The 25,959-nt window shown below is 38.2% G+C and overlaps 1 protein-coding gene across 9 annotated transcripts in view; it reads left to right on the top strand.

The window, feature by feature from the left end:
• The window catches only part of SFMBT1 (Scm like with four mbt domains 1), a 154,044-nt gene that overhangs the window by 98,717 nt on the left and 29,368 nt on the right, over nt 1-25,959 (top strand). For all 9 annotated transcript variants that reach the window (XM_053600868.1, XM_053600866.1, XM_053600862.1 and 6 more), the window contains 6 exons: nt 3,917-4,157; nt 10,369-10,457; nt 20,565-20,811; nt 21,479-21,573; nt 22,088-22,189; nt 24,650-24,800. In XM_053600868.1, the coding sequence (XP_053456843.1) occupies nt 3,917-4,157; nt 10,369-10,457; nt 20,565-20,811; nt 21,479-21,573; nt 22,088-22,189; nt 24,650-24,800 (925 nt within the window). The remainder of the gene's footprint in view (nt 1-3,916; nt 4,158-10,368; nt 10,458-20,564; nt 20,812-21,478; nt 21,574-22,087; nt 22,190-24,649; nt 24,801-25,959) is intronic.

Here is a 25,959-nt window from a genome sequence, read left to right as displayed (position 1 = left end):
GCCCCAAACAGTCCTCTTGCCTTGGCCTCCCAGAGTGCTTGGATTATAGGCCTAAGTTACCATGCCTGGCCTCTCCTTCAGTTTTTAAGGATAATTTTGGGTGACACAGAATTTCTGAATTGGTGGCTTTTTGCTTTCAATGCTTTAAGTATATCATACTATTCTCTTGCTCATATAGTTTCTGAGGAAGGAAAAAGGGGAAAAGGAAAGCATGTTAGAGAAGAAATTAAAAGGATAAAATAAAATCTTTAATTTTTCTTATTTTTTATTGAACTATAAAATCAGTTTGTTCGAAATAACAGCAACAATATGTTCAATCATATATGCTTACGTAATTAATATATTCTTAGGTATAAATCTAATGAATGGTTGTAATGCTACACGTGTTGGGGGGGCTAGTTAGAATTATTTTGTTATTCTAAGGTATTCACACTACCTGTGAAGTGGTATAGTGTTATTTCAAAGTGGACTTTGACTAGTTTAAATGTATATTGGAAACTCTAGGGAAATCACTAAAAATAGTAAAAAAAAAAAAAAAGAAATATAAATGATATACTAAGAAAGAAGACAAAATGGAATCATATAAAATGCCCACTTAAAATCTCAGAAGCCAGAAAAAGAGTAGAAGGCTAAAACAGGAACAAGGAATGAGGCAGTAAATTAAAAACAGTTGGATAAAATATATGGTAGATAGTAATTAAAATATTGAATGTCAGTTGTCTAAATGTACCATTTAGGCTGGGCACAGTTGCTCGCACCTATGATACTGGCACTCTGGGAGGCCAAGGTGGAAGGATCCCTTGAACTTAGGAGTTCAAGATCAGCCTGAGCAAAAGCGAGACCCTAGCTCTATTAAAAATAGAAAAATTAGCTGGGCATTGTGGCAGATGCCTGTAGTCCCAGCTACTCGGGAGGCTGAGGCAAGAGGATCACTTGAACCCAGGAGTTTGAAGTTGGCGTGAGCTAGGCTGACACCATAGCACCCTAGCTTGAGTGAAACTCTGTCTGAAAAAAATAAAAAAATAAAATAAACGCACCATTGAAAAGACAGAGATTGTCAGATTGGATCAAAAAACTGGGTGCAAGTGTGTGTTGTGTACGAGTTGGTCACCTTGAATGCAAATGTAAATAGAGAAAGAAGTAAATGTATTTAGAGAGATATATCATGCTAACACTAATCAAAAGAAAGATGGAATAGCTAGTTATATTGATTAGGCCAGCACTGACTTCAAAACAAGGAAAGTTACCGGGGATAAAAAAGGACATTACATAATAATAAAGAGGTCAGTTTTCCAAGAAGATGTAACAGTCCTTAACGTGTATGCATCTAATAACAGAGCAACTGAATACACGAGGCAGAAACTCACTGAACTACAATGAGAAGCAGATGAGTCTAGTTATTAAGTTGGAGAATTCAGTGCCCCGTTATCAGAAATGGGCAGATCTAGCGGCAGAAAATCGGGACAGAGCTGAGCTCAGTAACACCATCGATGAACCGAGTATGCTGGACATCTGTAGACTGCTTCATCCAGCAACATAGGAAACACATTTCTTCTCAAGCTTACACGGAGCATTCACAAAGATAAAATACATTCTGGGCCATAAAATACATCTTAACAAATTTAGAAGAGTAGGAATTATGCATTACCTGCTCTCAGACCTCAATGGAATTAAACTAGAAACTAGTAACAGAAAGATAGCAGGAAAATCAAACATCACACTTCTAAATAACACATGGGTCAAGGAAGAAATTTCAAGAAAAAAATTATTGCACTAAATGAAAATATAGTAACATCATTTAATCCCATCAAATTTCTGGGATTAAATGTGAGAAAAATTTGTAATGAAACTCGAAATCATTGGTGCAAGCTAAAGACCTGTCTGCCTCCCATAAAGACCTATGTAAATTAAGGGCTTTATCTTGTTCATGTAATGAGAGAGTCACTATTATAAAGATGTTAGCTCTTCCTAAATAATTCTGTATATTTAATGTAACCAAATTAAATTCCACAAAAATTTTAGGCAGAAATTGACAAGCTGATTCCAATGTTTATATAATACATAAGCAGTGTTCAGCAAGACAAGCCCCACTTAAGAAGAGAATTTATGCTGTATTAATATTTCATTAATGTAGTGTCAAAACATAGGCAGTATTGAACCAGGCTAGTGGTTACCTTTCAGGAGTAGAAGAGGATAGTGACTAAAAGGAGAAAGAAGTTTCTTCACTGTAGTATTACTGTTTCCCCTTTACAATTAATAAGAAGCATACCAGGAGAACCTTTGAAGTTATGCAAATAAACTGCTCCTGATTATAGTATTTTAGCATATACCAATGATTCTTGCCTGCAGTGTTTATTTCTGTGATGTTTGTCTAATGGTGATTGTCCATGTCTATCACTTTTTCCATATTTATTAATTGATTTTCTACTGTGAGGAAGATCTGTGTCATCTTCCCTGTTTATTTATATCAGTATGGACTCGTGGATATTTGTTTAAATGTATGAGTTATAATCTCTTACTCTGAAACTGTCCCAGATGTGGCCATTGGGAGATCTTCTGGTTGTCTTCCGCCCCTTCATTTTTTGATCATTTCCTTACTTTTCTGGCATCACAAGATTATTGCAGGCTCTTATTGTATTTTCCCTACCCTAGAATTGGAATAAGTCATTGTTCCATGAAGCCCTTGTTCTTTTTTATTGGAAGATGGTATTTAGAAATTAAAATTTAGACTCTAAATTTGCTTATTGCTACTGGATATCATTATTCAATACGGTCATTTCACAGAGGTAGGAAACATGTGTATCTATGTGTAAACACATACATGTGCGACTGTACTTTTTTCTGCCTCTGATTATCATTCTATTTGTTTAATCACCCATTCATCTATCTTTCATCCTGTCAGTCATCATGTCCTCATTCAGGAACTTCTGATTCCAAGCCACCACTACAGGGTTCATTCTAGTCTTCCCTTTTCCTTATTTGTAACTTCTTTTTCCCACAGAGAGAAGCCTGCCTTTTATTATCAACCACATAGTTATTTACTTAATCTTAGTATACACATAAAGTAGTTCCAGACTTGCTAACCTGTACTTTGGTGACTATATAATTCTTTATCTAAATTAGAACACTTCTGAGAGAGAAACATAGGAAAGTATCAATTATTATTCAAGGGTAACTGATGGAAACGTAGACCATTTTAGGGAAATTGGGAAATATGGCTCCCAGTGTATAGCAGATATTATATTTATTTATAACGATTACAGCTTATTTTTGTCTTTTCCCTTTTCTAGCATCGTAACTTTTCTATTGAGTCATGCAGAAATCACTGTTGAAAATGATGTGCTGAAGGATGCTAACATAGTGACTATTTAGTAATTTATATACTTAAATAGAAAACATTTTCTGTAATCATAATTAGGCTTCTTTGGTGAAAATATTGAGTTCCTTTGTTATCAGAAAGGACATAGCAGCACTGTAATTCCTTTGTTTTCTTTGATCACTCCTATTAGTTAGAATTGGAATTTCTCAGGTTTCTCTTGAGAAGATATTATTACATTTAGTACTTCAGAATTTTAAGTCTTAAAAAAGAATGAGAAGGGCAGCGCCTGTGCTCAGTGAGTAAAGCCCTGGCCACACACACCCAGGCTGGTGGGTTCAAACCCAGTCTGGGCCAGCTAAACAATAATGACAACTGCAGCAAAAACATAGCTGGGCATTGTGGCTGGTACCTGTAGTCCCAGCTACTTGGGAGGCTGAGGCAAGAGAATTGCTTAAGCCCAAGAGTTTGAGGTTGCTGTGAGCTGTGATGCTACAGCACTCTACCCAGGGCAACATAGTGAGACTGTTTCAAAAAAAAAAAGAATGAGAAATTCATTTAAGATACCTATCTGGTGCTTAATCATATTTTCCTGTTTAGGTGGACATACGTTTGCAAAATGGATTTGCTCCTGGGATGAAGCTGGAAGTGGCTGTGAGAACAGATCCTGAAACCTACTGGGTTGCCACCATAATTACTACCTGTGAGCAGTTACTCCTTCTTCGCTATGATGGATATGGGGATGACCGGAGAGCAGATTTCTGGTGTGACATTCGAAAGGCTGATCTTTACCCTATTGGGTGGTGTGAACAGAATAAGAAGACCTTTGAAGCCCCAGAAGGTAATAAAATATTTCCTATCAAGACATGATAAGAAAATTAGGATTGTCCACATCTTTGAAGTTTTCAGTTTCCCAAGCACATAGGCTTATCCAACTTTTCTAGGTTAACATTTTGAATGAAAATACTTATCAGGAACAATGCACCATCTCCCTTATCTTTTAAAATTATCTTCTGTACTCCATGAAGTCTCTATGATGCTCGTGTGAAACACAGTAGCTTATCATCCTTTAAGACTGAAGTTCTCTGAGTTTGAGACTCATAGGTCTGGTCGTTTTTAAGTATATCAGGTCAGGTTGATGTGCTGTTGATTCTCTTTCTGTTTTTATTGTCCTCTCTCCTATTACCTCCAAGCAATCTGGGAATTATGAACTCTTAAAATGAGCCAACTGAAGCTCCATTCCAGGAAGGAGCCCAACTTGGAGTAGAATCCAAATTAAGCAGGGGAGAGACAATAAAGGTAAAAGAAAGAGAAGGGTGAGATAAAGATGGGGAAAGGTAAGAGAGACTACAGATTTCAGAAAATACCAGACTTTTTTATTTTTCTTTTAACTTCTTATTTTGATATAATTTCATACGTACAGAAAAATTACAAGAATAGTGTGGAACATTCTTGTAAATGTTTTGCCAGGTTTTCCAAATTGTTGACATTTTGTTACATTTGAATTATCTTCTCTTCCCCCCAAATATGCTCTTTTAATGAACCACTTGACAGTTTTAGACATGATGCCCATTTACTCATAAATACTTTAATGTATTTCTATAAGCAACGCAGTCATGAGTACCAATATCCAGAAAGTATCTTTGATATGCAATATTTTTTAATCTATAAATCTTATTCAGTTTGCACCAATTTTTCCAGTAACTGTTTTTTAATAGAAGAAAATCCCAGATCATGTGTTATATTCAGTTGCCACATCTTGTAAGTTTCTTTTCTTGTAATCTAGAAAAGTTCCTTAGGTTTTCTTTTTCTTTTATGATTTTGACATTTTGAAAGATACAGGCCACTTTATCCAGCATTCATTATGTCCTTGTCCTAATAATAGTCACTGTGCCCTATTTCTTTTCCTTGTCCAGGATCCAGTCTGGGATCACAGTGTAACTAGTTATGTCTCTTTAATTTTCTTTGATTGCCTTTTTTGGTCTCAACATTTTTGAAGAGTACAGGCTACTTATTCTGGGGAATTTCCCACAATATGGGTTTGTCTGATGTTCCCTTAGATTCAGTTTGTCCCCTTTTGGTAGAAAAAATGCAGAAGCGGTGTCCTTCTAGTATGTTATATCAGGATATACAATATATATGCTGTTGATTTGTCCTGTTCCTGGTGATATGGTCTTCCATCACTTTATTAGATTGGTATATGCCAGGTTTTTCCATTGTAAAAGTATTCCTTGGAGAGTATGAAAATATCCCATTATTTTTAAGCTTTTACTCACTATTTATAGCATCCATTGATAAGTTTTATTTGAAAAAATTATTACTCCAATGGTTAGCAAAAATAGTGGTTCTTTTTCTTTTTTAACAAAGTCTCACTCTGTTGCCCTGGGTAGAGTGCCGTGGCATCATTATAGCTCACAGCAACCTCAAACTCCTGGTCTGAAGTGTTACTCCTGCCTCAGCCTCCCAAGTAGCTGGGACTACAGGCACCCACCACAATGCTCAGCTATTTTTTATTTATATAATTTATATAACATGTAATAATATGACAGAATTGATGCTATGCATACTGATAATGTCAATAAATGTTAATAGGCTTTACTTTACTTTTCCTTTAGTGGTAAAAGAATAATAAATTCAGACTGGCTTACAAATCAAAGTTCACTATTGTCCCATGTACACGAGACATATCTAAACAGAGAAATTCTGAAAGAATAAAAATAGAAGACTGGACAAAGATAGACAAATACAAATAGAAAAGAAACCAGCAGCCTCAGTCTTAATATCTGACAGAGTTGGAATTCAAATCAGAAGGCATTATAAGAGACAAAGAAGGACTCTTTAATGATAGCAGCTACAATCAGCAGTAAAAATAAAGACAGACTACCTACATATAATGAAAGAGTGGTTTCTGGGGTGTATTGTTATATGAAAAAAAAGAAAAATGTGTACAGAATTGGTATACGAATGTGTGTGTATGTGAACTTTTGGTAGACTCAGCTTTTGAACCTTGTAAATGTTTAATAATAACTATAAAGTTTTCTTTCTTTCTTTCTTTTTTTTTTTTTATTGTTGGGGATTCATTGTTTTTTTTTTTTTTTGAGACAGAGCCTCAAGCTGTTGCCCTGGGCAAAGTGCTGTTGCATCACAGCTCATAGCAACCTCCAACTCCTGGGTTCAAGCGATTCTCCTAGATTCTCCTATCTCTGCCTCCCAAGTAGCTGGGACTACAGGTGCCTGCCACAATGCCTAGCTGTTTTTTGGTTGCAGCAGTCATTGTTGTTTGGCAGGCCGGGCTGGATTCGAATCCGCCAGCTCAGGTGTATATGGCTGGTGCCTTAGTTGCTTGAGCCACAGGCGCCGAGCCTATAAAGTTTTCTTTAACTTGAAATGTTTTCAAGCAATTCCTAAAAAGCAAAAGCAGAATCAAAGAAATCTAAACTATGTATGGAGCTTGTGGGATGACCACACAGAGAACTATTTATCTCAGTGACTAAAATACAATAATTTGAGTGTATACTAGGGATATACTGTAGGTACAACAACAAAAAAAAAATTCAAGAAAAAATACTGACTGGCTGTAGTGGCTCATGCATGTAATACCAGAAGTTTGAGAAACCAAGGTGGGAAGATTGCTTAAGACCAGGGAAGATTGCCTGGGCAAAATAGAGATAACTCCATCTTTAAAAAAAGAAAAATTACCTGGGTGTGATGGTACACTTCTGTAGTCTCATTTACCTGGAGTCCGAGGCAAGAGGATCACTTGAGACCAAGAGTTGGAAGTTACAGTGAACTATAACTGGGCCACCGTACACCACCCTGGGTGACAAAGCAAGACCATGTCTCTAAAAGAATAATAAAACAATCTTGAGCTGTTTTCAGTAATCATATTATTGATGATTAGGCCGATCTTGTTACTTTGAAATAGTTATTTGTGTATTATGGGTAAAGCAAGTTAAAATTATGTGTAAAATTGGGAATTAGGTTTTTCAGCATGATAGAAAGGAAATAGAACTTAGAAAGATGAGGTAAGTAAAAAGCGCTATCTTTTTGAATTTGTATTGGAAGTTTCTTAATGTAATTTATCTTAAGAAGAAGAAAGAAAAGGAGGGAGATCAGGAGGGAGAAAGGAAGAGGAAGGAGAAGAAAGAGGGAAGGAAGAAGAGCAAGAAGAAATTTGTTAGTTCTGGATGCTGAAAAGGCTTAGAAATGCTAACCCAGTAGCATGAGCCCTTCCAGCACCCCAGTTATGATCTCTAAGTACCGTTTTTTAAATTGGGACTCCTTGGAGAAGTAGCTGATTCCTGGACTTGGGCAGGAAATGTAAAACATGAGCCTAGAACATTGTGTAATACCAAAAAGCGAAAAAGATACCAATGACCACTTGCTTACTAGTACGTGACAAAAAGGCCAGGAGCCAACCTGAATAGACTCTGGTTAAAGATGGGATGTTTGTCAATAAGGACGATAGTGGGCCAGGCACAGTGGCTCATGCCTGTAATCCTCACACTCTGGGAGGCTAAGGCGGTGGATCGCTTGAGCTCAGGAGTTTGAGCTTGCTGTGAGCTATGACACTGGCACTCTACCTACGGTGACAGAGTAAGACTGTGTCAGAAAAAAAAAAAAGGATAATAGCTGTAATGGCTTGCTTGAAATGTATTTTAATCTATGGCTTTATAGTGAAATTTCAAAACAGAACCCTTACTGGTCAGTCACCTTTGGAGGATGCCAGGGAACTAATTCATGATTTTCAAGACTAGTAAATATGGGGAAAGAATAAAGATAATCAAGCATAGGTTTTGTCTTTTTTTTTTTTTTTTGGTGAACTATATACCTCAGAGCAATCTAATAATTGATGGCCTCTAATGAATCAATCCATCTATGTGGTGACCATTAAAAGCTGCTAATATGGCCAAGAGTGGTGCCTCACGCCTGCAATCCTAGCACTTTGAGAGGCCAAGGCAGGTGGATTGCCTGAGCTCAGGAGTTTGAGACCAGCCTAAGCAAGAGCAAGACCTCATCCCTACTAAAAATAGAAAACTAACCAGGCATCATGAGGTGCCTGTAGTCCCATCTACTGGGGAAGCTGAAGCAAGAGGATCGCTTGAGCTCTGGAGGTTGTGAGCTATAATGATGCCACAGCACCCAGGGTGACAGAATGAAACTGTCTAAAAATAAGTAAGTAAATAAATAAATAAATAAGTAAAAGCTGCTAATGTTACAAAAGGAGGCAGCCAGACAGAATGTGCCTATTGATGGGAGGCTATAATTCCACTCTTGCCTCATTACTGCTCCCTCCTCTCCTGCTGCCAAATTTATCAAGCCTCTGGCTCTGAGTACTGATTTATGGAAAATATAGGGGATAGTAGAACAGTTGAGTCACCAGAAGGAGGCAATCAATGAAACCAGACTCTGAATAACTCTGTATAAGACAAAGGCTGAGTCTCTTGATAAATATGCTGTAATAAAAGAGAGAGACTTAGAAGAAGGGAGGAAGTAGAAGGAACCTACAAATTAAAAGAAATTTAGGTGATACTATAGACCATTTACAATGTGTAGATCTTATTTGTATTCTGATTTGATCAAATAATTTGAAAAAACCATTTGTAAGACAGTTGGGGAAATTTGAACATAGACTGTGTATTTGATATTTAAGAATGATTGTTAATTTCTCTAAGTTGTGATGGTGTTTAGTGGCTATGTAAAAAGTTACTTTTTAAAAAATACATACTGAAATAGGCCGGGCATGGTGGCTCACACCCATAATCCTAGCACTCTGGGAGGCTGAGGTGGGCAGAGGGTGAGTTCAGGAGTACCAGACCAGCCTGAGCTAGAGTGACACCCCGTGTCTAAAAACAACTAGACGTTGTGGTGGGTGCCTGTAGTCCCAGCTTGTCCGGAGCCTGAGGCATGAGAATCACTTGAACCCAAAAGTTTGAGGTTGCTGTGAGCTATGATGCCACAGTACTTTACCAAGGGTGACAAAGTGAGACTCTGTCTCAAAAAAAAAAAAACTGAAATATATATGGATGAAATTATATGATATCTGGGATTGGCTTCTTCTTCTTCTTTTTTTTTTTTGAGACAGAGTCTCACTCTGTTGCCCAGGTGAGAGTGTCATGGTGTCAGCCTAGTTCATGGCAACCTCAAACTCCAGGCTCAAGCAGTCTTCCTGCCTCAGCCTCCCAAGGAGGTGGGACTTCAGGCACCTGGTACAATGCCTCCTGGCTAATCTTTTCCCTTTTGAGATGGGGTCCCAAACTCCTGAGCTCAAGTGATCTACCTGCCTTGGATCCTACCAGCTAGGATTATTATTATACTTCGCCAGCTCTGGGATTGGCTTCTAAATGATCCTCAATTAGGCAGGGGTGGAGTGTGTGAGGGCATAGTCAAGGTGTTGTCAAATTATTTGTAAATGTCCAGGTAGTAAATACGTTAGGCTTTACTGGGCATATGATTTCTGTCACAGCTGCTCAGCTCTACTTCTGTAATGTAAAAGCAGCCACAGACAATACATAAACAAATGGGTATAGTCGTATTCCAGTAAACTTTGAAATCTAGTTACAAACATAGATAGCAGATTGGAGTTAGCACACAGGTTTTTGTTTGCTAACTCCTGTTGTAGATGAAACATATTGCTGTGAGGTGACAGTTTTTGATGCTAGAGTACCTGAGCATTCATTATGACATTTTCTCTACTTTATGTATGTTTGATGTTTTGCCATAATAAACAATAATGTGGACACCTTTTGGATAAATTGATAGTAAAAGGAGGTTGCCGCTCTTTTCTTTGTTTTGTATGCACCTCTTATTAAACTTAACCAGAATGTAGCTCTATCTACAGAAGGATTTTTGTTTTTTGTTTTGTCTTTTTAATTTCTCAAGAAGTGATATGTTAGATTATTATATCTTAAAATGTAATAATTCACTAGTTTCTCAGTGTTCTGCGCCTAACATGAGTAATCAGTCATTTATTTCCTCATCTAGATATCAGGGATAAAGTGTCTGTGTTCTGCAGCTAACGTGAGTAATCAGTCATTTATTTCCTCATCTAGGTATCAGGGATAAAGTGTCTAACTGGGATGAGTTTCTACAGCAGACTCTGATGGGAGCATGTAGTCCTCCTGTTCCACTGCTAGAGGGCGTGAGTATCACTGCATGCCAAATCAGTGTGGAAAACCCATCTAATCTTCCTAGGAATCTTAAAGTTGGTTGTTAATTTGCCACTATGTTATGGGGGCAAGACATGATTGCAAGAGGGACTTTGCCTAGCAGTTGCAATCAGTGTAACTGGCTTATTGTACCCTCAATGAATCCCCAACAATAAAAAAAAAAAAATTTGCCACTATGAAGCAAATAAACATTATTACTACAGACATAGGTATATTTATTCAACTTATACCCTAAAAGATTGCAAATTGGTGGCATGCTTGGGGCCTAAAAAATTTCTGAATTAGTTGCTAACATATAAAAATCTAGTTTTGCAGATTCTTTTACACAGTTGGAAAATGAAGCCTTTTGAGGCTTTCACTCTAGAACTAAGCAGGGGTTGATTCTACTTCAGGGTGGGCATTTGTAACTCCCATGCCAAGTGACTTGAGATCCCCTTTTCTTTTGTTGGGAAGGCACTAGACCCATTGTTCTCCTACCTCTTGCCTTCTCTTAGTATCCTTTTTAAGTTAGTATGACTTTTGAGGTTGTTAGTAAAGATAGATTTCTTGATTTTGTGAAATGAATTTATTGGTTTCTAAATTACATCCTCTCACTTTCTGTCAGACTGGTAAAATTCTTTGTGGCATATATGAAATGCAGTACATCCTTGCCAACCCTTGTTATATTCTTTTTATGAAAGCTATCCTAGTAAGTATAAAGTGGTATCTCATTTCTTTTTCATTTCCCTAATGGCTAATGATATTGACCATGTTTTTGTGTGTTTTTGTTTATAGGTACTTGTGTGCCTTTTTTGGAGAAATGTCTTTGCCTATTTTAAAATTGTGTTATTTGCCTTTGTATTATTGAGTTGTAAGAATTCTTTATACATTCTTTAGACAAGTACAGATCAGATGTGATTTACACATATTTTTCCCCATTCTGTGGGTTGCCTTTTTATCATTTACAGCATAGAAGTTTTTTATTTTGATGTACTCCAATTTATGTATTTTTTCTTTTGTTGCTTATACTTTTGGTATTATATCTGAGAAGGTTTTGCTTAACCCAAGGCCAAGAAGTATTACTTCTATATTTTCTTTGAAGAAGTTTATTGGTTTAGCTCTTTTCTTTCTTTCTTTCTTTTTTTTTTTTTTTTTTGAGACAGAGTCTCAAGTTGTCACCCCTAGGTAGAGTGCTGTGGAGTTATAGCTCATAGTAACTTTGAACTCAGGGTCAAGTGATCCTCTTGCCTCAGTTTTCCTATTTTTAGTAGAGATGGAGTCTTACTTTCGCTTAGGCTGGTCTTGAACTTGTAAGCTCAAGCAATCCACCTGCCTCGGCCTGCCAGAGTGCTAGGATTACAGTCATGAGCCACCATGCCCAGCCTATTGGTTTAGCTCTTAACATTTGTTTCTGTGATTCGTTCACATTTCCTTTTAAATATTGATTGGAAAATACTGTTATTTCAAGCTTATTTTTTTATATTATGATTTATTTCATTATGATTAGCTAGGTCATGGCACATAGTAAACACTCAGTACAATTGGAATGAGTTAATGAATGGCACAATGAACAAATGAATTGATAAATTATCCTGTTCTCCATTGACCATGATTCTGCCAATCTGACTTTTACCTGTGAATGTATTCCTCCTTTTGTTCCTATGTTCTTTTGTATGTCTGTATAGGTCAGTGTCACAGAGTAGTTTTTACTACCAACAGAACGTAAGGTTGAGTAGTAAGAAGGGTTAAGCTTTGGAATGAATGTTTCTTTTCTATCCTTTAATATAGTTTTTAATATACCAGGGGTGCCAAAAAGTGTATACACATTTTAAGAGATGTTATCTATGTATTACTCTTCAAAGTTGAATTGAATTATGGTAGCAATGTGTAGTATGACATTTGCTCAAAAGATGGCCTTTATCAAATAAATGCTAGCATCACCATGCAACAGGCAGGACAGTCAGAGAAAATGGCAGAAGCGTGAGTTGTCACTGGAGGAGCACAAGACCATTTTGAAGTGGTATTTGAAATTCAAGAACATTGTGGAAGTACAATAACAATGGAGGCACGAGTGTGCAGTAGAGGACCTCCAATACACCTAACAATTACACTCATTCATGATGAGTTTGAGATGCATGATACTGTGTGTGATGTGCACAGGGGAAGATCTGGGAGGCCTCGCACAGCAATAAGTTTACATACACACTTTCCCCAGGAGGTCTACCAAACAAAGTGCATGTGAGACAGGAGTTGACAGAACAAACATATGATGGATTCTTAAAACATAAAAATGGAGAATTTTCATCCCAAGATTATTACATCCACCCATGAAGACCCTGATTGAGGGTGCACTTCTGCTGAGACATGAGAGCTTACCTCAATGAGAATTTGCCAGGACAATGGATAGGACAAAGAGGTGCAGCCGAGTTTCCCCCTCATTCTGCTGACTTAACACCCCTTGATTTCCATGGGGAACCTTAAAGGATACAGTATACTGTAGAAACCAGCTTCACTGTCAGGACTTAGGTAAGAAATTGAAATGGCATGCATAGCGATACAAGTGGACAGTTTGGTCAGTGCTGCTCAAGGAATAGTTTGCTGTAATCAGAAGTGTCTGGGAGGCGGAGCAAGATGGCAGCCGAGTAATAGCTTTCTTGCATCTGGGCACCGTGAGTCTGGGGAGATAGAACTCCGGGCATCTCTGGCTGGTGGGATCTGCCTATCATCACCCCTGAGAGGATACAGGGAGTCAGCGAGAGACTTCTGGACCCCAAGAGGAGGACTAAAACAGTGGAAAAACGGCAAGTGGTCGCGTGTGTTCAATCGGTCTAAACCTGCCCGCAACTGTAAGTTCAGTAGCAGCGAGACTGCAAACCAGAAAAGCCTTACCTGTGAACTGTTTTGGTGTCTTTGGACTTGGCACTCAGTTGAACTGCCTTGGGGAGAGCCTGAGCGGGAGTGCGGAGAACTTTGGCCGTTGTCTAGGGCCCCAGTCTGAGCCGCTGAGCCAGACAGAGCTAATGGTGTTTGGTGGTGGGTCACAGGGAGCCATTGTGAGCGATCTGCCCTGGCAAGCTCCGCCCTCAGGGTCGCAGAGCTAGAATTGGGTAGGAGCTGGTAACCCAGCGACCAAGTAGCCTAAGGGCGGGGTCTGAGCCGCCTTGCAGCCCTAACCCTCGGGGGCAGAGGGAGACCAGTTTTGACACACAGGGTAAGTGGATAGCCACTTCAGCAGTGATTCCAGCGACAAGCACTTTCCTGGGAAAGCTTCTGCTCAGCAAGTGAACAAGTTCAAAGTGCCTTTTAAGTGGGCTGAAGAGAGATTTAGGGTGTCTACCTGCTGGGGTTTGAGAAACTAGCAGCCTCCAGTTGTATCAGAACTGTGATTAACATCTCATACCCCAGAAGACCACGTGTTGCCCAGACAATATTCAATAACATACACATACTGCTTTGTTTTTGGTTGTGTTTTTTTTTTTTTTTTTTGGTTTGGTTGTTTTTTTTGTTTGTTTATTTTGATGTTGTTGATGTTGTTTTGTTTTATAAGTTCAACCTTTTCCATACAGACCCTTTTTCTTTCTCAATTTTTCTAGTTTAATTATAATTTCCCATTGCTGTCTTTTTCAATAATTAGAACTTCATTTTTGCTTGTGTTTCTACTGCTATTATTCGGTTTTTCACCCAATTTTATCCCATAAAGTTTTCTGTTTGCTTGTTTTGGTTTGATTTATAGCATTTTTGTCTTTCCTCTCTACTGGGTGAAGGTCGGGTACTGTGTCTGATCAGGTTAGCAAAGAGCTGCTGACCTCAAGGGAACCACCCAACTGGGCACCCCCAGAAGGTGGTTTTTTTTTAAGCTTGTGTCAAAGTACCCTACTGTACACCTATATTGCTCTGTCTCCCTCTTTCTGTGCCTCTCTCCTTTTACCCACCCCCTCTTCTTTCTCTATTTTTCTTTTTTTTTTCTTATCACTCGGTCCTCCTTTCTTTCATCCTTTTTTTGCTCTTCAACCTTCTCACCCCTCTGGTCCTGTAACCCTTAGTCCACAGGCACGAGAACTCAAAGAGCAAGAGGAAGTGAAAGGAAAATTAGGGCAAGGAAACAGATAAAAGAAACAACTCATGAGGAAGAATCAGCAGAAAACTCCAGGCAACATGAAGAACCAGTCCAGAACAACCCCGCCAAGGGACCATGAGGTAGCTATTGCAGACGATTCCACCTATGAAGAAATGTTAGGAATGACAGAAAGGGAATTTAGAATACACATGTTGAAAACAATGAAAGAAATGATGGAAACAATGAAGGAAACTGCTAATAAAGTGGAAAATAACCAAAAGGAAATCCAAAAACAGAATCAAATAAGAGATGAACGATATGAAGAATATAAAAAGGATATAGCAGAGCTGAAGGAACTGAAGCAGTCAATTAGGGAACTTAAAGATGCAATGGAAAGTATCAGCAACAGGTTAGACCATGCAGAAGAAAGAATTTCAGAGGTAGAAGACAAAGTTTTTGAGATAACTCAGATAGTAAAAGAGGCAGAAAAGAAGAGAGAGAAAGCAGAACGTTCACTGTCAGAATTATGGGACTTTATGAAGCGTTCCAACATACGAGTTATAGGAATTCCAGAAGGGGAAGAAGAATGCCCCAGAGGAATGGAAGCCATACTAGAGAATATTATAAAAGAAAATTTCCCAAATATCACCAAAGATTCTGACACACTGCTTTCAGAGGGCTATCGGACCCCAGGTCGCTTCAACTCTAACCGAGCTTCTCCAAGACACATTGTGATGAACCTGTCCAAAGTCAAGACAAAAGAAAAGATTCTGCAAGCTGCCAGGAGTAAGCGCCAGTTGACTTACAGGGGCAAATCCATCAGAGTTACCGCAGACTTCTCTAATGAAACTTTCCAAGCAAGAAGACAATGGTCATCTCCCTTTAATCTACTTAAACAGAACAATTTCCAGCCCAGAATTCTGTACCCTGCTAAGCTAAGCTTCAAATTGATGGAGAAATCAAATCATTTACGGATATACAAACATTGAGGAGATTCGCCACAACAAGACCAGCTCTACAGGAAATACTTCAACCTGTTCTGCACACTGACCACCACAATGGATCAGCAGCAAAGTAAGAACTCAGAAATTAAACGACAGAACCTAACCTCTACACTGATGCAAAAGATAAAACTAAGCAATGGACTCTTACCAAATAAGATGAATAGAATACTACCACACTTATCAATTATCTCAATAAATGTTAATGGCTTGAATTCCCCACTGAGACATAGATTGGCTGAATGGATTAAAAAACACAAGCCATCTATTTGCTGTCTGCAAGAAACATACCTGGCTTCAAAAGACAAATTAAAGCTCCGAGTCAAGGGTTGGAAGACAATTTTTCAGGTAAATGGAATTCAGAAGAAAAGAGGAGTTACGATCTTATTTTCAGATACATGTGGATTTAAAGCAACTAAAGTCAAAAAAGACAAAGATGGTCACTTTATATTGGTCAAGGGACAAATACAACAAGAAGACATTTCAATTCTAAATATCTATGCACCCAATTTAAATGCTCCCAGATCTTGAAACAGACCTTACTCAGTCTGAGCAATATGATATCTGATAATACCCTAATAACAGGGGACTTTAACACTCCTCTTACAGAGCTGGACAGATCCTCTAAACAGAAATTAAACAAAGATATAAGAGATTTAAATGAAACCCTAGAACAACTGTGCTTGACAGACGCATATAGAACACTCCACCCCAAAGATAAAGAATATACATTCTTGGGCGGCGCCTGTGGCTCAGTGAGTAGGGCGCCGGCCCCATATGCTGAGGGTGGCGGGTTCGGACCCAGCCCCAGCCAAACTGCAACCAAAAAATAGCCGGGCGTTGTGGCGGGCGCCTGTAGTCCCAGCTGCTCGGGAGGCTGAGGCAAGAGAATCGCGTAAGCCCAAGAGTTAGAGGTTGCTGTGAGCCGTGTGACGCCACGGCACTCTACCAGAGGGCGGTACAGTGAGACTCTGTCTCTACAAAAAAATAAATAAATAAATAAATAAAAAAAGAAAAAAAAAAAAAGAATATACATTCTTCTCATCACCCCATGGAACATTCTCCAAAATTGATCATATCCTGGGACACAAAACAAATATCAACAGAATCAAAAGAATTGAAATTTTACCTTGTATCTTCTCAGACCATAAGACACTAAAGGTGGAACTCAACACTAACAAAAATGCTCGACCCCACCCAAAGACATGGAAATTAAACAATCTTCTGTTGAATAACAGATGGGTGAAGGAAGAAATAAAACAGGAAATCATTAACTTCCTTGAGCATAACAACAATGAAGACACAAGCTACCAAAACCTGTGGGATACTGCAAAAGCAGTTTTGAGAGGAAAATTCATTGCTTTAGATGCCTACATTCGAAAAACAGAAAGAGAGCACATCAACAATCTCACAAGCGATCTTATGGAATTGGAAAAAGAAGAACAATCTCAGCCTAAACTCAGTAGAAGAAAAGAAATATCGAAAATCAAATCAGAGATCAATGAAATTGAAAACAAAAGAATCATTCAGAAAATTAATGAAACAAGGAGTTGGTTTTTTAAAAAAATAAATAAAATAGATAAACCATTGGCCAGACTAACGAGGAATAGAAAAGTAAATCTCTAGTAACCTCAATCAGAAATGATAAAGGGGAAATAACAACTGATCCCACAGAGATACAAGAGATCATCTCTGAATACTACCAGAAACTCTATGCCCAGAAATTTGACAATGTGAAGGAAATGGATAAATATTTGGAATCACACCCTCTCCCTAGACTCAGCCAGGAAGAAATAGAGCTCCTGAACAGACCAATTTCAAGCACCAAGATCAAAGAAACAATAAATAATCTTCCAACCAAAAAATGCCCTGGTCCAGATGGCTTCACTCCAGAATTCTATCAAACCTTCAAGGAAGAGCTTATTCCTGTACTGCAGAAATTATTCCAAAAAATTGAGGAAGAAGGAATCTTCCCCAACACATTCTATGAAGCAAACATCACCCTGATACCAAAACCAGGAAAAGACCCAAACAAAAAGGAGAATTTCAGACCAATCTCACTCATGAATATAGATGCAAAAATCCTCAACAAAATCCTAGCCAATAGATTACAGCTTATCATCAAAAAAGTCATTCATCATGATCAAGTAGGCTTCATCCCAGGGAGGCAAGGCTGGTTTAACATACGCAAGTCCATAAATGTTATCCACCATATTAACAGAGGCAAAAATAAAGATCACATGATCCTCTCAATAGATGCAGAAAAAGCATTTGATAAAATCCAGCATCCTTTTCTAATCAGAACACTGAAGAGTATAGGCATAGGTGGCACATTTCTAAAACTGATTGAAGCTATCTATGACAAACCCACAGCTAATATTTTACTGAATGGAGTAAAACTGAAAGCTTTTCCTCTTAGAAGTGGAACCAGACAAGGTTGTCCTCTTGTCACCTTTACTATTCAACGTAGTGCTGGAAGTTCTAGCCAATACAATTAGGCAAGACAAGGAAATAAAGGGAATCCAAATGGGAGCAGAAGAGGTCAAACTCTCCCTCTTTGCTGACGACATGATCTTGTACTTAGAGAACCCCAAAGACTCAACCACAAGACTCCTAGAAGTCATCAAAAAATACAGTAATGTTTCAGGATATAAAATCAATGTCCACAAGTCAGTAGCCTTTGTATACACCAATAACAGTCAAGATGAGAAGCTAATTAAGGACACAACTCCCTTCACCATAGTCTCAAAGAATATGAAATACCTAGGAATATACCTAACGAAGGAGGTGAAGGACCTGTATAAAGAAAACCATGAAATCCTCAGAAAGGAAATAGCAGAGGATATTAACAAATGGAAGAACATACCATGCTCATGGATGGGAAGAATCAACATTGTTAAAATGTCTATACTTCCCAAAGCAATCTACGTATTCAATGCCATTCCTATCAAAATACCAACATTGTACTTTCAAGATTTGGAAAAAATGATTCTGCGTTTTGTATGGAACCGGGAAAAACCCCGTATAGCGAAGGCAGTTCTTAGTAACAAAAATAAAGCCGGGGGCATCAGCATACCAGATTTTAGTCTGTACTACAAAGCCATAGTGCTCAAGACAGAAGGGAACGCTTTTACACTGCTGGTGGGACTGCAAACTAGTATAACCTTTCTGGAAGGAAGTATGGAGAAACCTCAAAGCACTCAATCTAGACCTCCCATTTGATCCTGCAATCCCATTACTGGGCATGTACCCAGAAGGAAAAAAATCCTTTTATCGTAAGGACACTTGTACTAGACTGTTTATTGCAGCTCAATTTACAATCGCCAAAATGTGGAAACAGCCTAAATGCCCACCCACCCAGGAATGGATTAACAAGCTGTGGTATATGTGTACCATGGAATACTATTCAGCCATTAAAAGAAATGGAGACTTTACATCCTTCGTATTAACTTGGATGGAAGTGGAAGACATTATTCTTAGTAAAGCATCACAAGAATGGAGAAGCATGAATCCTATGTACTCAATTTTGATATGAGGACTATTAATGACAATTAAGGTTATGGGGGGGAAGCAGAAAGAGGGACGGAGCGGGGGTGTGGGGCCTTGGTGTGTGTCACACTTTATGGGGGCAAGACATGATTGCAAGAGGGACTTTACCTAACAATTGCAATCAGTGTAACCTGGCTTATTGTACCCTCAATGAATCCCCAACAACAACAAAAAAAGTGTCTGGATGCTGATGATAAACCACTTTAAGCCTCTCTTGTAATTGCAGATGTCAAACATGACTTGTATTCATCTTTTGTTATTGGTATATATCGAGTATTACAATTTTAATGTAGTGTTTTTCTTTTCTTAAAATGTGTACACTTCTTTTTGACACCCTCTATGTATCTAGTAAGAGTTAAAACATTTCTATCAGTCATCAAAAGCTGTTAATTGTGTTTGTGTATGTGTATAGTGGCTCGACACCTGTAATCCTAGCAGTCTAGGGGTCTGAGGCTAGAGGCTTGCTTGAGGTCAGGAATTTGAGACCGGCCTGAACAAGAGCAAGACCCTTGTGTCTAGAAAAAAGAGAAAAATTAACCAGGCATGGTGACACATGCCTGTAGTCCCAGCTATTTAGGAGGCTGAAACAGGAGGATTGCTTGAGTTTAAGGTTGCAGTGAGCTATGATGATGCCATTGCTCTCTATAGGCCAAGGCAATAGAGTGAGACCCTGTTTCCAAAAGAAAAAAAGAAAAAGAGCAACAACAGTGTTATGAAATAAGTAAAAAAAAAAAAAAAAATCAGAAATAACTGAAATGTTGTCGGTAGGTAGGTGGATAAATTATTGCCCATTTGTAATACAGAATATCATAAAACACTGTAAAAGATGAGGAAGATTTGAATGCACTATAATAGAAAGATACCTATGATTGTACTAAGTGGAGAACAAATTGAGAAGCAACATGCAGTGCTCCCATTTTTCAAAAAATAAGAAAGAGATGGATGGACAGACTGGTTGAGGTATATGTTGACTTCTGTGCTGAAAAAGAGTGTATCCCAAAGTGTTTATCATGGTTCTTTCCCAGAATTGGGCTTATGGGAGACTTTGACTTTTGTCCATGTTTGATTTTTTTCTTTAATGATATATAATCAGAGATAAAGTAATGATGATATTTTTTAATTTTTTTTGCAGTTTTTGGCTGGGGCTGGGTTTGAACCCACCACCTCCAGCATATGGGGCCAGCGCCCTACTCCTTTGAGCCACAGGCGCTGCCCAATATTTTTTAAATTTTTGCCAAATGAAACTAAACATTCCTAGAGAAAGACATCTATTAGAATAATTTTATTGGATTAATGGTAGATTTTCTTTAAGATAACATATTACCTGGAAATAATACTAGGAAAGACTTATATGATAGTAGAAAATTCAGTGTCACTGGCTTTCGAGTGGGTAAAAGGTATGAAGATTGGTTTGAGATCATTTAGAACTTGAACTTTTTAAAAATACTATATTTACTTCTCTTATTTAATCATTTCACTTTTTAAACTTACAGCTCCGTAACGGGAGGAATCCTTTAGATCTCATTGCTCCAGGATCCAAGCTAGAATGTCAAGATTTCCGGGATTCTTTAAGTACTTGGATTGTTACAGTAGTAGAAAACATTGGTGGAAGGCTGAAGCTACGTTATGAAGGACTTGGAAGTTCTGACAATTTTGACCATTGGTTGTATTACTTGGATCCATTTCTTCATCATGTTGGTTGGGCTGCTCAGCAGGGATACGAGCTTCAGCCCCCATTAGGTGAAGAGTAATAGAACATTTTTCTTGTAACTATTACATTATTGTTATGTTGTTATTAATATGTATGAGACTAAAAAATATATTATTCAGTATATTACAAAAACCTTTGCTAGTTCACATAATAGGGATATTACAACAAAGTTTATGTGGAGTTGTTAAATTAAATGCCTATTTTTCTTTAGATTTTATTGCTTTTATAATTTTCCACACATATTGATATACTTCATAGACTTCTGCCCCAACCCATATTGACGTTGAACCAAAATAAAATAAAATAAAATAATTCTCTAGGTAGCATTTAGGTAGGTATATAGAAAATTGAGTTCATAGCAAATTTGGTGATTAAAATAAATTCTAATAATATTAAAACTTAAGTTATTATTTAAATCAATTTGCATTTATTATTATATATCCCAATTTTGGTTTTATATTATATTATTTTATAGATTATAGCAATACTAATGAGTATTCCTTCTTACTGTAGGAATTTTCACAAAACTTAACTGTCCAGGCTCCACAGAGTGGAGGACTGAGGTTAAGGTACAAGTTCTTTGACTGAAGTTGGCTATGAGTGGCCTAGTCCAGTGGAAAGTGACTATTTTGTTTATGGTTAAAAAGCGTATAGGTTTTCTGATCATCTAAAGCATGTTGTTTCATTTTATTAAAGCCATCAGACATCTGAAAAATGAAGCTGAGTGGCAGGAGATTTTGGTCAAAGTGAAAGAGGAGGAGGAAGAGCCATTACCATCTTACTTATTTAAGGTAAAAACAAAAACATGTGCTAGATAGGTACTGCTCTCCTTATAGCAGAGTAAAGCAATTTGGGAAGGTGAAAAGCATAAAATAACCCCCCACTCCCCAGCCCCCATGGTTAGTCGGAGTGCCGTGACTTCTGAAGGAGGAGGAGGTGTTAAGGCTGGAGTTAGGATCATCCTTGTTGTCTTTTAACAGTTGTCTTAATTTTCTCCCCAGGTTCTCTTACAGTAGTTTGAATCTTTTCTACTCTTAGCTACATAGGCCTACCTTATATTAATAAAATAAATTTGGTTTTGCTCCACATAATCCCATAGTATGTTCCAAATATAGAGAATAGGAGCATTTTGTGTGTTTTTGTTTTTTCATAAAAAAGTTTTTCCTGGAGAGAAAATGATAGGATTTACCAGAAGCTGGGCAGTTCCATTATTTTTAATCAATTAGAGTAGTATTCAATTACGTGTGAGTATACAATTAATATAAAAGTACTATAGTTTTATCCCTTTTGTTGTTTGCATTACAGGACAAACAAGTTATTGGCATTCATACTTTTGCTGTAAATATGAAATTAGAAGCAGTGGACCCCTGGTCTCCTTTTGGAATCTCTCCTGCTACCATTGTTAAGGTAAAATGGAGTTAAGTCTGTTGATAAGAATCCCCGTCAGCATGACTGGTTTAGGAAATTGGCAGTGTTTTGATCTTCACTCTCTACTTACCTAACCCATTTTTCCTCCTAAGCTTGTGAGGCTAGAATTACTTCTGTATTTGTATTGCCCTGTTCTCTGTGGCCCCTTCCTTCTTCAGAGCTTGGTAGTCCTAACCAAAGCAGACAAGGGCCTGGCCACTAGAGTAGTGGGGACATGGAGGCCTACCTGTAATATAGGTGGAGGAGACTTAAATGCTTAGTAGACTGCAGTATCTGTGAACTTGGAGGCAGATAGTGTCATCAGTGTCTGGCTAGGTACAGGGCTTACTGGGATGAGCAGGAGGATCAGGGAATTACTGTCACACAATCTGGTGGTAGGATATTCCAGATTCAGATTTTATCTTTTGAAAGACTGACGAAAGTAAGGCTCAAAGCATGGTGGTTCACAGTTGTAATCCTAGCACTCTGGGAGGCCAAGATGGGAAGATCACTCCAGGTCAGGAGTTTGATATCAGCCTAAGCAAGAGCAAGATCCTGTCTCTTCCCAGAATGGAAAAATTAGCTGGGCACATTGGTGTGCACCTGTTCTCAGCTACTTGGGAGGCTGAGGCAGGAGAATCACTTGAGCCCAGGAGTTTGAGGTGTCAGTGAGCTATGATGACACCACTACATTCTACTTAGGGCAATAGGGTGAGACTTTGTCCCAGGAAAAAAAATAAGTAAGGCTCTTATTAGGGGTAACTACAAGAATTGAGCAGGTTATCAAGGCACATTTACTTAGTTACTCCAACTGAGGCATTAGGGAGAAGATTTTGGTTTAGGGGCTAGGGCAGAAGCTCATTTACTAAAAGGAGAACCCAAGGTTAAATGTGACAGTAGGAATAGTCACTTGGGTGCCGAATAATCTGACTTGTTAAGATTTACATTTTTCCCATCTTAGAAGAAGATTCTTGGAGAAAGGGATTCTGAATCTGCAAGTAGGGTTAGAAGGCCCTATCTGGAGTCTGAAGGGATGTAGGATGGTATGAAGCTAGAGATGGTTCAAAAAATTCTCTCTTTGGTATTTGAAACTAGGCAAGCTAAGATCTGAAAACCTAATACGTACCAGTGTAATTGAGTCCTCACTAAACTTAAACTAAATTTTGTTTGGAGATCAACTACTTGGGTTTGAATCTAGCTTCTTTTTCTTTCTGGTTTTGTAGCCATGGCAATTTATTAAATTCTCTTTAAACTAATTTTCCTTATCTGCAAAATGGAGTTGATAATGGTACTTACCTCATTAGATTGTTAGGAAAATTAAAACTAAATTGATACATGAAAAACACTTAATTAGAATAATAATTATATGTTTATATATTATATGGAGAACTATCATTTATTGAGCGTTTGGGGTTAATACTCTGTGACTATGAACTTTTGTTACCTGTTTGACTATGCCAAGGAAAAAGTACATGTACTGTGTGCACGTATGTATGTACAGACAGTACTCAATATGCATATCTGAGGTAGAACAATTAAGTTTGTGAACTGATCCTAGAAAAATCGTTACATACCTCATTGCTGAATATCACTGTGGTTACCTTCCATGTGCTCCCAGTGCCTTCAAAATAATTTTGGAACTCCTTTTCTGGAATGGCCATCAAAACTCTTATAGTATTACCCTTCACATCCTGAATGTCATCAAAATGGCTTCCTTTCAATATTTCCTTTATCTTTGAGTAAAGAAAAAAGTCACTGGGAACCAGATCAGGATGAGTTCCAATGCAGTTATTTATTTACAGACTGAAAACGCCCTCACAGACAGTGCCCTGTGAGTTAGTGTATTGTGGTGATGCAAGAGCCATGAGTTGTTGGCCAAGATTTTCAGATTTCCCTGAAAATTTTAAGATGTTCCTGTTTCTCTGTGGATGATTACTTGGTCTGCTGTATTTCTTATAGTCAGCTGATGATTTTGATGCACGAGTCAGTGAATTTTTGCGGTGTTTTCATCAGTTGTGCTCATTACTGGCCGCCCTGACCTCTCTTCATCAGTGACAGTTTCTCTCCCCTCAGAAAGCTATTTAATCCATTTGTACACTGCCATTTTCTTCATAGCATTATCTGCATAAACTTGAACTAACATGTCCCTGATTTTACTTCCACTCTTGCCAAATTTAACGAGAAATTTATGAATGTTTATTTGTAGCTCTTATTGAAGCTCTGACATTCTCATGTTGGCACACAACGACAATAACAAACACCACTAAGCAAGACACCACCGCACGTCAACACTAACACGGCTGTGAGACACTGATCTAACAAGGTTATGAAACCTTACCAAGTTATTTGTACAGTGCTGCCAGTGTAAGCACGTGGTGGCAACTTTACAGACTTAACTGTCAGACCTTCATACATAATCAGAAACCATTTGTCTGTTTTATCTGTTACTTGCGTGCACAGGTATTTGATGAGAAGTACTTTCTGGTGGAAATGGATGATTTGCGGCCTGAGAACCACGTGCGGCGATCCTTTGTATGCCATGCTGACAGTCCTGGCATCTTCCCTGTGCAGTGGAGTCTGAAGAATGGCCTACACATCAGCCCCCCTCCGGGTATGAACTGACTCTCTACTGAGTTGTTACTGGAGAGCTTTTCCCTGAAATAAGATGGGGCCTATGGCATTGCCTAGTCCAGGGGTGTCCAACCTGTGGCCTGTCAGCCACATACAGATTATTTGAGGCCTGTAATATTTTGCTTATCTGTGGTGTCACATATCATGAAAATTATGCACAGACCTTTTTATGCTCATTAGCTTTCATTAGTGTTTGTGTTTTTAATGTGTGGCCCAGGACAACTCTTCTTTTTCCAATGTGCGATAGGGAAAAATGTTAGACACCCCTGGCCCTAGTCCCTCTCCTCATGCCCTAGTCTGTCCTAACATTTTAGGGGCCTGAGACAAGTATTCCATGCATCTGTGTATTTGAAAGTTATAAAATCAAGCTAAAAACCTGTTGAAGAGAGTATGTTTCATCCTTATACTTTGATATACATATCTTCATAAACACCTGGAAGGCCAGGTTCCAACCTGGGTTCTGTGCTGGCTCCTTCGTCCATCCCATCTTGTATCTGTGAGGAGATCACAGAGAAGTGGGTAGGATGCACAATGCGCACTGGGATCTGGCTGTGAGAAAAGGCCATAGAGCCACAGCTAGAAGGTAGATTATTGATGATTTTAGGTGTCTGGGCCTTAATGTGGAAGAGAACTCTTCAGAGGGAAGTTTATGGTCAAGAGGACTCAGAGAGCCTGTCGGTAGGAAAATAAGAGCTCATTTTCCTGGTATTTGCAATATGCAAGTCTTTAACCCTTTAATCGGGACTCATAATTATGATATAATTGAGCTTAACTGAAATTTTTAATATTTTTAAACTTAAGAGTATCTAGAAAACATCAAATGTTTATGATTTTTTATAATAGTAAATCAGATCATTCAATTGGCAGTTTATACATTATTAGTAGGCTTTTAGCAAAGCATGCTTTCACTATCTACAAAGTGACTGTTGCAATGCTGGGCTTCTGGAAGTAATCTTTGATATTAACAAGGATTATAAACTCAGAACCTTTTGTCCTCCATTTAGTCTTCATTCATCCAGCAAACATTTTTGGAACATTTGCTGTGATCTAGGCATTGAGCTTGTTACTGGAGAGACAGATAGCAGAAAATACTAACAGAACTTCCCAAGTTCTCCTTTGTCAGTGAACACACTGTAGGA

This window comes from Nycticebus coucang, chromosome 8 (assembly GCF_027406575.1).
Source record: "Nycticebus coucang isolate mNycCou1 chromosome 8, mNycCou1.pri, whole genome shotgun sequence".
Lineage (NCBI taxonomy): Eukaryota > Metazoa > Chordata > Mammalia > Primates > Lorisidae > Nycticebus > Nycticebus coucang.
This window is presented reverse-complemented; position numbering and strand designations above follow the sequence as displayed.